This window comes from Betta splendens, chromosome 21, assembly GCF_900634795.4.
Source record: "Betta splendens chromosome 21, fBetSpl5.4, whole genome shotgun sequence".
Classification (NCBI taxonomy): Eukaryota; Metazoa; Chordata; class Actinopteri; order Anabantiformes; family Osphronemidae; genus Betta; species Betta splendens.
Genome location: NC_040899.1, coordinates 560,497 through 578,460, shown reverse-complemented (window position 1 = coordinate 578,460; position 17,964 = coordinate 560,497). Strand labels below are relative to the sequence as shown.

Below are 17,964 nucleotides of genomic sequence, written 5' to 3'. Positions count from 1 at the left end.
TTTTTTTTTTCTAAGATTTTTTAATGTGAACATTATTATATAAATGGCACTATAAGATACTTTTAAACTGTTCACCTTTAACATTTAAAATGCCAAATGAAAAGTCACAGTGTTTACAGGTGGCATCTAAAGCCAACAGAACTGGAAATTGGAGTTTACAGAAGCATTATTCAATTCAATTCAATTTTATTTATATAGCGCCAAATCACAACAAAGTTATTTCAAGGCACTTTACAAAGTAAGGTTTAAAACCTCACACAACTAAACCCAACAAATCCCACATACAGCAAGCATTTAATTTGACAGCAACAGTGGAGAGGAAAAACTCCCTCTCTAACGAGGAAGAAACCTCCAGCAGAACCAGACTGGATGTGGGCGGCCATCTGCCTCGACCGGTTGGGGTGAGAGGATAGAGAGATAGAAAAGCAGAGCAACAGCAACAAGCAACAACAAGCAACAACAGAGCACAGGCAGGATGGTAGGACCAGGGACTGGATGCAGGCAGGATGGTTGGATCCGCAGCTGCCCATCACAGACACCAAACTTTGAGTCCAATGATACCTGTGGGTGAGGACAGAGAGGGAGAAAGAGTGGGGGTGGGGGGGAGAGAGGAGAGAAGCACAACTACTGGACAGAAAGAGACATTAACTCTCCTGATTTCAGATATCCTAAAGCCTACTATGACAGTGGATATTTAGCATCTTGTGTAATATATTTTGTTTGTTGTTGTCTGTTTAATGTTCAAGTCACCAGCTATGGGCGTGCAGTTTTACTGATTTCTATTCAATATGTGCTTAGTAGATTCACGCAGATTCAACAGTTATGTGAAATTGAATCATTATTATAATAGAATAGAAAATAATCTAAAACCTTTATTTGTAGTCAATGGGGAAATTCCCATTACATTTCATTATATTTCTGTTTCACTGTGACATGTACACTTTGTGTTGTTGTTACCAATATCTTCAAAAACAATTTAAATATAACACATTGGGCCTTTAGAGTATATTGGCTTCACAGGAGCCCGGCTGCAGGATCTGAAGAGTGATAATGTGTTTTATAGCTTTTCTAAACCAGGGGTAGAACAGAGCGTATATCACAGGGTTCAGACATGAGTTAAAATACAGCAGCCAGATCTGAAAAAGGCTGTCTAAGCTGTTTGCACCCGTAACACTGCAGATGTAATAAGGTGAGAAGCACAGGAGGAAAACAACTACTACCACACCTAGATTTCTGGCAGCTTTCAGTTCAGACTTGTTTGCAGTTGCTGAACTCTGAGGTTTGAAAGCTACAACATGAGAGCGCATGGCACGAGCCTGAGACACGGCCACCACAAACACCCTCATGTACAGGACTATGATGACTGTTATGGGACCCACAAACGTCAGGAGAAAGTCTACGGTTCCTTCAATGTAACTAATGGCAACTACACACTCTCCAAAACAGGTCAAATACCTGTCTGGCTTTGTGAAGAGGTCCCTCACAATCCAGCTGCTGTAAATAACAGACAGAATCCAACACAGACACACACAGAGCCTCACTGCTGCTACAGTCACTTTAGTGGGGTAATACATTGGCTCACAGATGGCCAGATAGCGGTCAACTGAAATCAGCAACATGTTCCCCACAGAAACACTGCTAGTTACAAAACCTAAAAATGAATTTAGAGCACATACAATGTCACCAAGAAACCAGCAGCCATTGAAAATCAGGATTTCAACTGGAATCTGCAGGAGCCCAATCATGAAGTCTGATACTGCCAGAGAGAGGAGGAGGAGGTTGGTGGAGGAGTGGAGCTTCCTGAAAGAGAGACATGAGCTAATGAGTCAAATCAACAGCAACAAAACAAAAAAAGTTTTAAAAACAGTAATAGAAACATCAACGTTAGAGTGACATACATTTTTTAACATTACTATACAGATAAAAATACCCCTGGCATTTAGTTCACTACATGCTTTTTGTGTATCTTAATTTATGTCACAAAAAGGGAAATCTAGATTGTGTAGTACTTTAACTTTAATAGACATGTACACTGGACACTGCACAAAATCTGCTGACCTTTACACTGGTTGCTGAAACACTACACAAAAACAATTTTTGTAGTGTATAACTGTCTGCCAACTGATACTCTCACTGACAGTCAAATTGAGGTTGAATCAGACATCCTGTTTTAGATATAGGGTACTGTGGCAGACAATGCAAATCTACCTGTAGTATGAGATGGTGATGATGACCAGCAGGTTGAGACCAGTAGTGAGCACAGAGATGAAGGTCAGCAGGATGTTAACGAACACCACCTCAAAGCGACGATGATTTGGCCTCCTGCAGGAGGCATTTAGCAGCTGAGGGAAGCAGAGTTCACCTTCTTCCATCACCACAGGGAAAGTTCTTTGATCAAACATGAAGTGATGTAGTTTCTCAACAACCGGCCCCTTGTTCATCTGGACTGCGAGGAGTTCAACTGAAGAACATTTAACCTTCAATTTTAGTTTTACCTGAGACTACTAATTCTGAAATTTGCATTTCAGTTCTGATTCACACCTTTGACGTCAATATAGAGCAGCACACACTCCTTCCTGATCTCACGCTAAACAAGCATATTGGCGCTACATAATAGCAGCAGAGAGAGAGGAGACAGGACAGAAATAGACTGTGACCTGGCTCCCCATAGCTGATTGAGTAGAGGCTGTCATGCTCCACCTACCACCTTGGAAAGCAGGCAGGCAGGCAGGGAGGCAGGCAGAGAGGGAGGCAGGCAGGCAGGCAGGCAGACAGACAGACAGACAGACAGACAAGGAGGGAGGGAGGGAGGGAGGGAGGAGGGAGGGAGGTATGTGTCTGTGTGTCCAGTCCCCCTGATTCAACTATCTTGCCTGTGTCCAGTCTCTGGTCCAACCATCCTGCCTGTGCTCTGTTGTTGCTTGTTTGTTGCTGTGCTTTTTTCTTTCTCTCTCCCTCCCCAAACGGTCAAGGCAGATGGCCGCCCACATCCAGCCTGGTTGTACTTTCTTCCTCGTTAGAGAGGGTTTTTTTTCCTCTCCACTGTTACTGTCAGTTTGTAATTAACAGCGTGTGGGATTTGTTGGGTTTAGTTGTCTATAAAGTGCCTTGAGATAGCCTTGTTGTAATTTGGCACTATATAAATAAAATTGAATTGAATTTAAATGAACTGAACCTTGGAGGGAGCCAGTGTTTAGACTCAGAGCTTTTACTAACTCAGTAACTGTTAATAAATGTTTTTGACATTTATTATGCTTTCAATGATGGCATTATGCAAAGGTGAAACTTTGGTTTGATTTGGTTGATTGTGCTTTAATGACTTACTTGTCTCTTGTGTACTGGTTGCATCATGTATTTGTGTTGACGCTTATTAGCCGTTAACACCTCTGACTGCAGTTGTGTCTCCATGTGACACTGATGTGAAAAGGTGTGAACAGTTTCCAACTGGAAGGTTCTGATTACACAGTCTCAACAGCAGCTAAAGGGCTGTTCAATGCCCAGAGGACAACTACACACGAGACATTTTAATAACTGTGTTTAAGCAAAGTAAAGTATTGTCACGGCTGGTTGGAATGAGCAGGAGAGAAGGATGCACAGCCAATTGCACAGCTCTTGAGACAGGACTTGAGTAACAGGGTTTTAATAGCTACAGTAAGTTTCGAAAAACAGCAGGCAAAGCGTGGTCAGGCAGGCAACAGTCATAACAGAATTCAGCACAGACGGGGTACCGACAGGGACTAGGGAAAAACACGAGTGCAAGAACAGGTACGAGGTCATGCACGAGTCGTAAAGCAAAACTAGATACTGTAAAGTAGTGACAACTAGTTGTGGGTCCAGCAACACCTATGCGTCCACGCATGCGCTGAGGTCATAGAGCAGAACACTATGTCGGTGCACCTATCGCGTTGGGAAAGTCACGTGACGATACAGTTCCTGTATTAGTTACTGTCTGACGCGCCAAAAAGTATGGAAGTGCATGTGTCGGGATACATATGCCAAAAGGTCTGCCGTTCATTGTCAAATTCATCTATAATTGATCTCATACAGTATCGGAAAATAAGGTGTCGTTTTTAATTAAATTTTATAATAAAGTGAAAGTGTATTATTAAAAGAATTAATTAATTTTAAAAGGTTTTCACTTGATGTATCTGAATTCAGATTATTTCAAAGTGACTCTTAGTTTACTAATCATATTTTTTTATGCAGGTTAAATGTCGCATTTGTTTGACAGAACTTTCCTATTTAAACAAAACCACCTCAGTTTGCTGACCCCAGCAACACTCTTAGACCCTAGATTTAAATCACTGGTTCCGCAGTTCCTCCAAGTGCAATGAGGCCGTCAGTGTCACAAACGAAGGTTGAGCGGAGGCAGCGGACCCACATGCACAGCTTCAGAGACTCGCAGTAGCAGATAAACGGTTTAATGTTTCTCTAGGTCAAAATACCAGCACAAATCATAAAACAGGAAGGCAGATTGGCAAAAGTACAAATCCGACAGGCAGGTAGACAGGTAAATCAGGCAAGAGGTCATACACATAGATAACTCAGGCTAAAGTACCGACAGGGAGAATCCAGGAGACGAAATGTGCAATCAAACTAAGTGGTAACAGGTAAGCTGAGGAACTGAATGCTGGAATCGAACAAAGTCAACAACCTGGCGAATAACAAAGGCAAGTGCTGGTGGTAATATACTGATCTAATGACCGGATTGAAAGCAGCTGTGTCATCTCGTGATTAAACATAAGCAGGACAGTAACATGATGGAACAGAAACCGGAAGTGTTACCAAAATAAAACGGGAAATGTGAGACGAAAACCTAGACTGTGACAGTACCCCCCTCCCCAGGGTGAATCCACAGGCACCCAACAGCCCCCCCCGAATGTCCAATGAACCCCAAGCAGGGTGGATGGAGGGAGGACTGGAGGAGGATACGAGGCAAAACAACCAGGGTGGGCGGAGGGAGGACTGGTGGAGAGCCACCAACCAGCAACAACCACCAGCCTCTAATAAGACGCATGCAGAATCCCAAACCGGGTACAAACAGGAGTCCAAATAAGCAGTCCAACACAAAGTCCAAATATGAAGTCCGAATATGGTGACTCAAAACAAAGTTCACTCATCCTCTTCCAGGGAAAGGAAGGTGAGGTGGGGTGCGACCCAGCAGTCGCTGGGCCAGAAGAGCACCACCAGAGTCCAGTGGCGAGCAGTAGACTCTGGGAGGTCGGCACCGGAAACAGCCGCCTCCCGAGCCCCATACAGTGCGAGACGCCATCCTGGCGGCAGACGAGTCGAGTTGGCCAGAGATGCAGCAGAGTGCGCCCAGTGGCCCACAGGAACCGGCGACGTCCTACAGGCAGCCGCCCGTCCAGGGGGCCTAAGAGTCGAGGAGGTCGCAGACGAAGGAGCCGAGGGCGAGACCCCAAGCAGGCAGACGAGACGGCTGATCCGGGACTAGAGACAAGAACCGACAAGGAGCCAGAACCAGAACCAGAGACGAGGTATGAACCAGGGATTACGACAAGCAAAGAACCAGGACCAGAACCAAAGATGAGAAACAAACCACGGATGGACCGGAACCAGGGACGAGGACAGACAACCAAAGCCAGAGAGGTGGCCGGGACCGTACCACCAGGAACTGAGGAAGATGTGGTCGGTGCCAGACCACCAGGGGCTGATGCAGACATGGTCGGTGCTGGATCACCAGGAACTGATGTGGATGTGGTCAGTGCCAGACCACCAGCAGCTGAGACAGATGTGGTCGGGACCAGACTACCAGAAACTGCACCTGCTCACGGAAGCAGAGGACACCAGATCCAAAAGCGGTGTGGCCACCTCTTGGCCGCCGGAGACGAGGGCAGTTGTGCTCACTCGAGCACCACCAAGCACTTCGGGGGCGACACCTGTACAGAGAAGAACAGAGGACACAGAGCCCCGGGCCGGCGGGAACCAGCCTGGACCTCCAGAAACTCCTAGGTGATCTTCTAGTGGCCGACAGGTATGGAGTTGAATACGGCCTCTACAGGGGACTGAAACAGGTATGGCCTCTTCAGAGCTGACGGGAACTGTGACAGAAGGCGTCCGCCCGGGTCCGCCACAGGTAACGGGGCTATGAATGACCCCATCTTCGAGGACGACAGGGAACAGAATGGCCTCCTCTAGGGAGCCAAAACAGGACGGAATTGCCCCTCCAACCAACGGACCAACGGTGGGCAACACAGCCGCTTCCTCTGGGCCAACACGAGACAGAATGGCCTCTCTTGGGCTAACACGGGACAGAAAACCATCCAAAAATCCATATCTTTCCACTGATCTGTGTTATAAATGTATTTCCTCTACATTTTTGAACATTTCTTAAACATTTCTCAAGTAAAAACCGCTGAATATGCAAATTTTCAGACCTAATATGGGAAGAAACCCGAGAAAAGGCATCAGTGAGCCAAACCTTAGTCCGTAGCTCCAACCCCCATTCTTGAGCCATCATTACATGGGTTAATACGTAGATTTAGGTAGATTTAATATGTAATTTAATACGTAGATTTAAAACATTTGCTGATGCATCTGTGCATCTGAGCAGGAGGCCCGGTTCCCCTTTATCTCATCCAATGAGGTAGTGTCTGACTCGGATAAGGAACAAGATGCCCTTTGCAGATATTTACTTATGCAGACGAAATGTCAACCGTCTAAATAATCTTGATGGACGTTATGGTCTGTTTCCTGAAGATGAGCTAATGTATGTTTAGAGGATGATTTGGAAGGTGTTCGTTAAAGGTGGGAACTGTTATCTGTATGCTTTAAATACTCTGGAAAAAGGGGAAGGGGTGTTACAGAGCTTTTGGTGTGAACCTTGTGTGAGCATCCACTTGTCCTCTCCACCTGGGTATTTTGTTTTGTTTTTTTGTTTTGTTTTTCTTTTCTAATTGATTTCTTTATTTGATTTTTCTTTTACGCATATGCATAAATAAATTGATAAAGACAACTTTTTAGATTCTTCTCTTCACTGAGTAGTCAGAAACCCTCGTGGTCATTTTTTCCACAACAGGAGGACAGGGTTTAGCCTCTACGGAAGCCGACAGATGCTTGCTGCTACTGTCACGCGATTCTCGCGATATAGTTTTACTAGTTTTAGTTTAGTTTTACTACTTTACTACTGCCTTTTCTGACGCAATCCACTCTATTGGGACCGGCACAGAAGTCACTGGCTTGCAACCCCTGTAGCTAGATTAGAGACCCCCCAGCAAAGTGATGATACTTTTTACTAAATTGGCCCAAAAGTATGGTGATTCGTTATAAACACCCTGATATAGGTAGTAAAAGTAAAGTGTAAACACCTATGTGTACTAAACACATTCTGCATAAGAACATAATTTATTTTATAATAAATCTCAGTGCAGGAATATAAAGATAATCAGTCTGAGGTGTCAATGCCAAGAAAAGTAAAAATATTTGCAAGCTTTTTTATAAAATTTTAAACAAAGATGCAATACCAGCCTGAGCACCAATAAATAAATAAATAAACATGACTGCGGCATGACTCTGAGAACATGGTGGTTGCATCTAGTTTGACTGCGTGTGTTTAACTGATGCTGTTCTGTTCTGTTCTGTTCTGTTCTGTTCTGTTCTGTTCTGTTCTGTTCTACTGAAGGTCTGAGCCGATGACACACTAGCTTGAGGATATAATGACCATGATTATTAATAAGACTTGAGTTAGACCTGAGAAGTAATCATGAAGCTTAAGTCCAGAAGCTATTTGCTCTGGAAGCAGAACAGCATTAGAACAGGAGCTGGACTTTCACATGCAGCTGCCCTGACTGATTAAAAACACTGCACCAAACCTCATTATCAGTTCATTATGTTCATGTGTATCTGAAGATCTTCTCCAGGTAGATGAAAAAATCAAATGCTGATGAGATGTGTGCAGGTGATGTTGACATCCCCATGGTGGTGAGGAGCTGCAGGGTGCATGGACTTCAGTAGGTTTTAAGTTTGAAGACCTTGCTGAGCCTGGAGGTGGCGCTGGAATAGATGAGGAAAGAGCCGTCCTCAGTGCTGAAGTACTCCCAGTCTCTGCAACCAAATGTGGGCAGGCTGTGGACAGGAACAAAGCCCTCGTACCCCTGCCACCTGGAAACGGAACCACTTTACAGAGAGCACAGATGAAAAGCCCTGGTGCTGAGCATGAAGCACCTACCTGTAGACGACACTGTTCTGTGAGTACGAAATGCCGTCGTGAGAGTTGGCCACCACTAGGAACTTCTCCTCTCCAACACTGAAGAACTCCCAGTCCACTGCACTGAACACAGCACACCAACTTTATCTCAGTAGGACTGTTTGATTTCAACATGAGACTAGTCACAAAACAACCTGATTCTATTCTCTTGCCTTCTGGCCTTAATTGGTAAGTACAGAAATTAAAATCAGCTCACAGAGAACATTAAGGACCTATAAATCTCTCATCTTTCCAATCTCTCATTTATGTTTTACTCCTGGTTGCTGTAGCTTGCTGACAACATTTGACCATCAGTTCACCCTTTTAAATGTAAAAATAAGACTCAGAACAAGTCACTGGTGTTTCTCCTCCCTATATTTAGTTTATGCCTCAGCATGTTGTATGTTGTGCTCAATAGTAAATCTGTAATTCGGGTGGTATTTTGTTTCATTAACTAACACAATACACACACACAGAACATGGTGCTGGCCTGTAACCTGTGCGTTAGGATGTCCTGGAAGGGAATGAAGGACTGCGTGAGCATGTTGAGCTCATACACGGTGGAGTTGATGCTGTAGACATTCGGGCCATGCTCTGAAACCTTCTGGCTGTTGGCAACAGCGAGGAAGAACCTGCCATTTATCTGAAACGTCTCCCAGTCTGTCGCTCCCAGCGTCTGCACCCACAGGAAACAAATAAAGTCAGAGCTCCAGAACTTCCACATGTAACCAATTCAACAGATGAAGTGTTTTATAACCGGCCTGACAATGTTGCTTGGTGCATTTAAATGTCAGGGACAGAAACTGTCATCAGACTGATCTGTGAGCTGCTGTGTTGCAGCTTGAACCAAAGGCTGCAGCTTGTTAAAGAAGAACCTGCAAAGCTTCTCATTAAGCAGAAAATCTTCCAAAGGCTTTTGGTGCTAATTACTTTAGGTAACGTTGAGGCTGTTTCTACAAAGCTTTGATGCATTTTTATTGAGATGATCAGCAGTTGTCAAAGGCTGGAAACCCCCTCACCTCAAGCCATGGTGCTCGCCTGCAGCCATTTGCTTCATTAATTACACTCCTCAGGTTTTCTGCATTTTGATTTTTCTTGTTAAGTTTCCTGTTCCACCTTAGTTCATCCAGCTTCACCATGTGTCTAGATTCATCAACTTTAAATTTAAAGAAGACTGATCATACTTTTCATTCTAAAGAATATTGCACTTCAATGTCTCAGTAAGGTCTTAAAAAATAAATTTACATTTATTTTACATAAAACCCTTTAGATCGTCCACACTGCCCCTGTCAATATGTGGTTTTCACTCCCCATCAGCAAACGCTGTGTTTTCTGGGCGTGTCGCAAGCAAAGCTGCTCACCACACCTCTGTGCGAAAGCGCATACCTTTTTTTGTTGTTTTTTTTTTAAAGTGGCTTCATGGATAAGAGCCACCGCACGGTTAGGATACTATAGGTGGCAGTAGTGCGACATTGAGAATGCAATCCACCGCAATCCTCAACAGAAGAAGAAGACCCACTACAGGACTGCACGACATTAGCCAACCAGCTGGTTCGTAGAGTAGTAGAACCACACGTCTACGATCCCGAATCTGACCCTGAAGCTGAAGAGGAGGCTGTTGAAGTCACCACATTTCTGTAATATGCCTCTGTATCCGAGGTTGTTACAGGTATCTAGTCTACAGAGGCTAGTGAGCTGGTGCTGGGGACTCCTGGGGTGAAGAATCTGAGTTGCCATCTCTTCATTCATGGGTTGTAGATCAAGGCAGAGTTCCCTGATGGATAAAACACTAAAACACTCACTGTATGATGGATGTAGACCACCTGTAGAATAACTCCTTTACCATTTGAGTAGAATGTGTTTTTTGTGTGTGCAATACTCACAGTAATCAAGATTTTTTTTAATTTATATTTACACATGCTTTTTATTTATGGCCGGTTCACCTTTATAGCCTACCATATTAGAAAGAGAAAAACATGTAATTTCAATACTATGATTTCCTAAATAAAAGTGTTTTCCCCTCCGAAAAACAGACTTGAGTGAAATGCGTAATAGTTAAAGCCAACTTTTTTGTCAATCAAAAAATGCACCACTACTCCAAAGCTAGAACAAACTGTTATCTTCACACTCCAATGTGCAATGTATAGGTTGGTACTGAGTTAATTAGGAAGTCTTGGGGTTTGAGGACAGAAGCTTTTGCAGGGCCTCGCCGATGTCCAGTCCATGTACTGGGTAGGGGGTACACTTGGTTATGTTGGAGATTTGTTTCTGCAGCAGGACAGGTATAGTTGTAGAGACCAGATGGAAGCTGAGGCTGTCCTCACCATCACCTCATCAAAACAAAGGTACTGCAGTCAGAATTGTAGATTAGTGAAATGTTCAGTATTATGTAGGTCGAAACCTTCTCTTATGTAACAATACACAATACCAGACAAAAAATTAAACCAAACAAAAGGACAGGCCTGTCTGTGCTAAAAAAAAACCATAAACAGTTGTTACAATTCAAATATAAAATCTAAACAGTATATACAAATTAAAATTTAAATTTAAATCTTCTATTGCCCATCTTACTTTTGGTACATACCTACATATAAATGTACATAACTTCACTCCTGAGCTGGGCAGCAGATGTCTGTGTGCCAACAGTCTGCAGTGATTTTTCTGTTTGACAGCCTCCTTGCATGTGGGTAACTGGGATGTGCCTCCCTACAGTATAGAAAAGACTGTTACATTTACTGTAAATTGTATTGGTCCTACAAATATAATGGCTATGGTACAAGCTATAGCTAACTGACCAGATAAGCAGCAGGTATTGTAGAGATGTGACTAATTAGCAACTAAGCTTGCAACACAACACAGTAATCATTCCAACTACTCATGTTAGAATTTGATAGAACAATGACATAACCCCAAATCACAAGTTGATTTAGGCTGTGACACAGGACGGGGTAATAAACATAACCGCGTTCATCTGCAGGTTCTTTTTGTAGCGATCGACCAGCTGTAGCTCTAAAGTGCAAAGGCCTAACGGCATGCTAACGGCTAACGCAACACACAAATAGGAGCGGCCGCACATGTCAACAGGACAAAAGCTTGATCCACCACTCCCTGCCTGTCGCCGATCGAAGACCCATAGCTGTGTTCCCCACACAGGTGTGTGATGGCGCCAACTCAGAGTAGCACATTTGAAAGGGACAAAGGCTCGTTCGATTGGCTGTAGTCATTAGCAAAGGTAGCTATTAGCTTGTCTCACATGTGGGTTACTACATTTTAAGCAGACATACTAACATTTAAAAACATAATAAGTATCAAGCATGTACTTACTTCAGTGAGTGGATGACGGACTGTAGGAATAGATCCTTTTTTTCCAACAGGAGCCGTGTGTCATGTTTCACGCCATGTCCTGTTGTTCGTCATGTTTCACGCCATGTCCTGTTGTCACACTACTTCCTGTTTTATTTTGTAGACTTCCTGTTATCAGTTCATTCACCGCACCTGTCTGTAATCTGTAATCAAGCCTCCGTGTATTTAACCATCACCTGTGTCCTTAGTTCTCCGCCAGATTGTCGTTTCATTAGTGTCCTGAGTTTCGTGAGTGTCCTGAGTTTCGTGAGTTTCCTCGTTCTAGTGTTTCGTGTTCCGTGACCCTCGCGTTTTGTTCCTGTTTTTCTTTGAACCGTGTACCTATGCCTGATCCTCGGTTGTACCGCCATCTGTTACCGAACCTGGACTAACTACTTACCGTGAGTTTTGCCTTATCCCTGCCTGTACTCTTGCCGAACCTGCCCATGCAACGAACCCTTTTGTGTATGACCTGGACCGTCTGACTCTGCCGTGGAAAATAAACCTCTGTTTGATCATAATCCTGCCTCCGTGCTGTGCATGTGGGTCCGCCGCCTGCCCGAGTCCTGACAGAACAATCTGGCCAAACTTGGACCCAGCCAGCACTCAGCCTCCGGTCAGGTCAGTGACTGTTTTTTCTTGCTTTTTTTACGGCGGATATTATTCACCCGAGGGAGCATGGAGTTTACCTGCGCCGAGTTACCTAGCGACCTCCAAGTTTATTTTAAAATCCTCGCGGAGGATTACCGACGAGCGCGCAACCCGGAAAACCAGCGCAGCGCCGTGGAGGTGGCGATACTCACTTTGGAGGACGAGGACAGCGTGTTAGAGCGCCCCAGTGTTCGTCGCCTCTATGAGCGACTGTGTGCTAGGTTCGATGAGCTAAGCGACGCGCTCCGCACCACGCCAGCGCCGGTCGCGCCGCCGATGGTTTCGGTTTCCTCCTCCCAGTCCCGTCGGACCGTCGTGTCTGCACCAACCTGCCCAGCTCCATGTTTGTTCCACTGGGAGGATTTCCTGCACTCATGCGGTCCCCCGTCTCCAGCCCAGCCGCGCGCTGTTCAGTCTCCAGTCCAGCCGCGCGCTGTTCAGTCTCCAGCCCAGCCGCGAGCTGCTCAGTCTCCGGTCAAGACGCGAGCTGTTCAGTCTCCAGCTCAGTCGTGTTTTGCCCAGTCTCCAGCTCAGTCGTGTTTTGCCCAGTCTCCAGCTCAGTCGTGTTTTGCCCAGTCTCCAGCTCAGTCGTGTTTTGCCCAGTCTCCAGCTCAGTCGTGTTTTGCCCAGTCCCCAGCTCAGTCGTGTTTTGCCCAGTCCCCAGTTCAGCCGGGTTTTGCCCAGTCCCCAGGTCAGCCATGCTCCGCTCAGGCTCCAGTCGCCGTTCAGCCTCGCCACGCTCATGCTCTAGTGCAGCCCTGTCATGCTCAGGTTCCAGCCCCAGTCCAGTCGAGCCCAGTCCAGGTTTCAGCCCAGTCGAGCCCAGTCCAGGTTTCAGCCCAGTCGAGCCCAGTCCAGGTTTCAGTCCAGTCGAGCCCAGTCCAGATCCCAGTGTCGAGCCTAGTTCAGGGCCCAGTCCAGTCGAGCCCAGTCCAGTCGAGCCCAGTCCAGTCGAGCCCAGTCCAGATCCCAGTGTCGAGCCTAGTTCAGGGCCCAGTCCAGTCGAGCCCAGTCCAGTCGAGCCCAGTCCAGTCGAGACCAGTCCAGGTCCCAGCCCAGCCGAGCCCAGTCCAGCTGAGCCCAGTCCAGATCCCAGTTCAGTTGAGTCACGTTCAGGGCCCCGTTCAGTCCGGTCACGCTCAGGTCCAGTCGAGTCACGTCCCAGTCCAGTCCAGTCACGCTCAGTCCTTGTCCCAGTCAGAGGGTACCGTCAGTCTGACGACTGTTAGTTCCACCCAATCAGGCCCGACGTCTCCTCCGTCGAGCTCGGCAGCTGTAAGCAGTCATGCCGGCTCCGGAGGGGACGCCGTCCCAGTTCCTGTCGACCCGTTAGGGGTCGTTCCTGTCCTCGTCGGCTCCAGTACGGACGCCGTTCCAGTCCCTGTCTGCCATGTTGCGGCCGTTCCAGTCCCTGTCGGCCATGTTGCGGCCGTTCCTGTTCCTGTCGGCCATGTTGCGGCCGTTCCTGTTCCTGTCGGCCAAGTTGAGGTCGTTCCTGTTCCTGTCGGCCAAGTTTAGGTCGTTCCTGTTCTTGTCGGCCAAGTTGAGGCCGTTCCAGTCCCTGTCGGCCATGTTGAGGCCGTTCCAGTCCCTGTCGGCCATGTTGAGGCCGTTCCAGTCCCTGTCAGCCATGTTGAGGCCGTTCCAGCCCCTGTCGGTTCCGTAGTTCCTGTCGTTCCTGTCCCTGTCGGTTCCGTAGTTCCTGTCGGCCAAGTAGCGGTCGTTCCAGTCCCCGTTCCTGTCGGCCCGAGAGAGGTCGTTCCAGTCCCTGTCACCCTCGGAGCCGCAGCGCCCGCCGGCCTCCAGGAGGAGGCGGCGCCTGCTGCAGCGCCCGCGGACCTCCAGGAGGAGGCGGCGCCTGCTGCAGCCCCTGCGCACCTCCAGGAGGAGGCGGCGCCCGCCGCAGTCCCGGCGGACCTCCAGGAGGAGGTCGCGCCCGCCGCAGTCCCGGCGGACCTCCAGGAGGGGGTCGCGCTCGTCGCAGCTCCGGCCGCACCTGCATCGGTTCCTGGCGGCCCGGCTCCGGCCGCACTTGCATCGGTTCCTGGCGGCCCGGCTCCGGCCGCACCTGCATCGGTTCCTGGCGGCCCGGCTCCGGCCGCACCTGCATCGGTTCCTGGTGGCCCGGCTCCGGCCGCACCTGCATCGGTTCCTGGCGGCCCGGCTCCGGCCGCATCTGCATCGGTTCCTGGCGGCCCGGCTCCGGCCGCATCTGCACCTGTTTTCTCGTCGCGGTGGTCCAAAGAGGACGCCGCTGGTTCCTGTTTCTCGTCGCGGTGGTCCAAGGAGGACGCCGCTGGTTCCTGTGTCTCGTCGCGGTGGTCCAAGGAGGACGCCGCTGGTTCCTGTGTCTCGTCGCGGAGGTCCAAGGAGGACGCCGCTGGTTCATGTGTCTCGTCGCGGAGGTCCAAGGAGGACGCCGCTGGTTCCTGTGTCTCGTCGCGGAGGTCCAAGGAGGACGCCGCTGGTTCCTGTGTCGCCCGCCTCAACTCCTCAGCCCCTCGGATCAGCGTCCGCCTGGAGGACGTTGCCATTCGGGGTGGCCCCCGGGGACATCGGCCCAGCTCAAGGGCACTAAGAGTGCCACCCTGGCTCAGCGGCTGCTGAGCAGGATCTCGCCACGCCGTCACCCTCCGTGAGGGAATCCCTGGACTCCGTGTTTTTCCTGTTCGTGGACCTTGTGTTTTTCCCGGTTCGGGACTTGGTTTGTCGGGTGGACTCTTGTTTTGGCCCTCCTCCGGTCCTCCCTCCACCCACCCTGCTCGTGTGGCTTGAGGGGTAGGGATTCGGTCCCCTCCGCCTGCTGGGACCACCCTCGCCCCCCTGGTTTGGGGGGGGGGGCTTCCGTGGGCGCCGTGGAAGGCGCCATAGGGGGGGGGGTACTGTCATGTTTCACGCCATGTCCTGTTGTTCGTCATGTTTCACGCCATGTCCTGTTGTCACACTACTTCCTGTTTTATTTTGTAGACTTCCTGTTATCAGTTCATTCACCGCACCTGTCTGTAATCGGTAATCAAGTCTCCGTGTATTTAACCACCACCTGTGTCCTTAGTTCTCCGCCAGATTGTCGAGTTTCATTAGTGTCCTGAGTTTCGTGAGTGTCCTGAGTTTCGTGAGTTTCCTCGTTCTAGTGTTTCGTGTTCCGTGACCCTCGCGTTTTGTTCCTGTTTTTCTTTGAACCGTGTACCTATGCCTGATCCTCGGTTGTACCGCCATCTGTTACCGAACCTGGACTAACTACTTACCGTGAGTTTTGCCTTATCCCTGCCTGTACTCTTGCCGAACCTGCCCATGCAACGAACCCTTTTTTGTATGACCTGGACCGTCTGACTCTGCCGTGGAAAATAAACCTCTGTTTGATCATAATCCTGCCTCCGTGCTGTGCATGTGGGTCCGCCGCCTGCCCGAGTCCTGACACCGTGAAACAAATCCAGCATTGTACGCACCCTCGTTTCAAATGCACATACGTATAAATGCTGAGGCAGTGTTTCTGGCACCGGTCCGTTTAAAATAAAAGTGACCCACAAAGTCCTCACTTGTTGATCACCTGGTAAAGTGAATAGACTTTTGTGTTGGTTAAAACACCCAAGAACTGAACTATTTCTATGGGAGGACTTGGGCGCTGCCGTGCTCGTCTGTTCACAGTGAATGAGAGGGGGGAAATGGCGGAAGTCCAGTTTTGGTTCGGTATCATTGTAGGGGTTGTGGTTCAGGATTTGCAGGGAGGACTTCCTGCACCTGTGACAACATTATTGTAACGGTTTCAGAGTAGGACGAGGTCTGTCTCTTTTGGATGATATCTCAAAATGTGAAAAAAGAAGGAAATGCACTTCTACCGTGCTCAGTGTGTGTAAATGTGACTATAGAGTCATAGGAACGTTCCAAAAAGTCTAAAAAGTGGATTTTGCATGATATGACCCCTTTCTAAGACCTTTGTCTTACTCAAATAGCTTCTCCCCTATAACTCATATGGAGTTGACTTCAATAATTAACTTTTCCAAGTCGTCCACTTGTCTTTAAAACCCAATCCCAACCAGATTACTCAAAGAAGTTCTACCTTTAATCAGCTCACCCATATTGAATCAAATCAACCAATCTTTAAATTAGGCTATGTACAGTACCACAGGCTTTTAAGGTGGCTGTGGTCAAACCTTTATTGAAAAAAACATACTCTGGACCCTGGAGAACTAGCCAACTATAGGCCCATTTCAAATTTACCCTTTATTTCTAAGATTCTTGAAAAAATCGTGGCTAAGGAATTAACTGATCACCTGAGTGGGAATAACCTGTATGAAGATTTTCAGTCAGGATTTAGAAAACATCATAGGACAAAAACAGCTCTGGTTAGAGTCACCAATGATCTTCTCTTAGGTTCAGACAATAGTCTAGTTTCTGTCCTTGTCCTGTTAGATCTTAGTGCTGTATTTGATACAGTTGATCACTACATTCTATTACAGAGATTAGAACATAGAATCGGGATTAAAGGAACAGCATTGGGATGGTTTAAATCCTATTTGTTGAACAGATTCCAGTTTGTTCATGTTAACGACAAATTCTCCATATGCACAAAGATTAGCTATGGAGTACCGCAGGGTTCTGTGCTTGGTCCAATACAGTTCAGTCTATACATGATACATGTCTCCTCTAGGTGAAATTATTAGCAAGGATAATTTTTATTATGCAGATGATACTCTGTGGTCCTGTCTTTGGAACCAAAGACAAATAGTTCCTTATGCTCCCAGCAGAACGCTTTGTTCTCAGAGAGCTGGGCTACTTGTGGTTCCTTGAGTCTTTAAAGGTAGAATGGGAGGCACAGCTTTTAGCTACCAAGCTGCTCTTCTGTGGAACCAGCCATTGTTCAGATTTCGAGAAGCTGACACAGTCTCCACCTTTAAGATTAGGCTTAAAACCTTCTTTTTTGATAAAGCCTATAGACAGAGATGGTTCAGGTCACTGGCAGTGATTGTTAGTCACAGGAACCATCTCTTAGTTAAGCTGCAATACACATAGACTGCTGACTTCTTTTATACACTGAGCTCCTCTGTTTACTTCTATCTCTTGTGTCCAATAAACTCCCATCATTGTACCATGTTCTCTGTTGTTGCTTGTTGTTGTTGCTGTGCTTTTCTCTCTCTCTCTCTCCCCTCTCTCTCTCACCCTCCCCACACCCCAACCGGTCCAATGCCACCCACTCCTGGTTCGGCTAGTTTTCTTCTTCCTTGTTAGAGAGGGAGTTTTTCCTCTCCACTGTTGCTGTTTGTAATTAATTTAATAATTGTGATTAATAATAATTGTGATTAATAATAATTGTGATTAAACCCAATGAACCTTCCACCTTGTCTGAGCTGTGCATGTGGGTTCGCTACCTTGCTACTCGTGACAGAGACACGTTTCAATTTAATCTATACCCTCCATGCATCCTTCACATTTCTTACTCAATCTAAAGTACAAAGAGGTGTAATATATTTTCATTTTTAATTTTAAAGTTTAAGTAGTTTTTTTACCTTTAAATTGAGCTTTAATCACCTTTATAGGTTTGATTTTTGTTAGGTTAACAGAGGATAATTCATTCAAAGTTCTAATTCAGTTTGCCAGTGTTAAGGATGGCAGCAGCACCCCCTGCTGTGATGAAGCACAAACCTGTTCTGTTACAGTTTGTTGCTTGACCACCTCGTTGTGCCTTTGTTTTTTGTCTAGTATTATGATGTGATGTAATTTCCTATCTATAATCAGTTTTTATTGTTGTCACTTGTCTGTATTCACTG

At 46.9% G+C, this 17,964-nt stretch overlaps 2 protein-coding genes across 5 annotated transcripts in view; both read right to left on the bottom strand.

The window, feature by feature from the left end:
• Positions 1–2,862, bottom strand: LOC114846913 (trace amine-associated receptor 13c-like). The gene is made up of 2 exons (XM_055504785.1): positions 2,209–2,862; positions 1–1,800 (listed from the first exon to the last, which is right to left on the bottom strand). The coding sequence occupies exons 1-2, from the start codon at positions 2,439–2,441 to the stop codon at positions 999–1,001; spliced, it is 1,035 nt and encodes a 344-aa protein (XP_055360760.1). The 5' UTR covers positions 2,442–2,862; the 3' UTR covers positions 1–998.
• A 12-nt stretch (positions 2,863–2,874) lies between these two features.
• Positions 2,875–17,964, bottom strand: part of LOC114847609 (thrombospondin-type laminin G domain and EAR repeat-containing protein-like) — a 46,721-nt gene continuing 31,631 nt past the window's right edge. For 2 of the 4 annotated variants that reach the window (XM_029137537.3, XM_029137542.3), the window contains exons 13-15: positions 8,704–8,882; positions 8,189–8,290; positions 2,875–8,121 (exon numbers count right to left, since the gene is read on the bottom strand). In XM_029137537.3, coding sequence (XP_028993370.1) covers positions 7,968–8,121; positions 8,189–8,290; positions 8,704–8,882 — 435 coding nt within the window. In that variant the 3' untranslated portion in view covers positions 2,875–7,967. The remainder of the gene's footprint in view (positions 8,122–8,188; positions 8,291–8,703; positions 8,883–17,964) is intronic. The other 2 variants (XR_008693342.1, XM_029137539.3) reach the window with 2 other exon arrangements.

Bases quoted from the DNA above. Each gene is read 5' to 3' on its own strand.
- LOC114846913 (XM_055504785.1), bottom strand. From the start codon at position 2,441: ATGAACAAGGGGCCGGTTGTTGAGAAACTACATCACTTCATGTTTGAT. The intron at 1,801-2,208 runs GTAGATTTGCAT...TCTCTCTTTCAG, and splicing joins ATCACCATCTCATACTACAG to GAAGCTCCACTCCTCCACCA.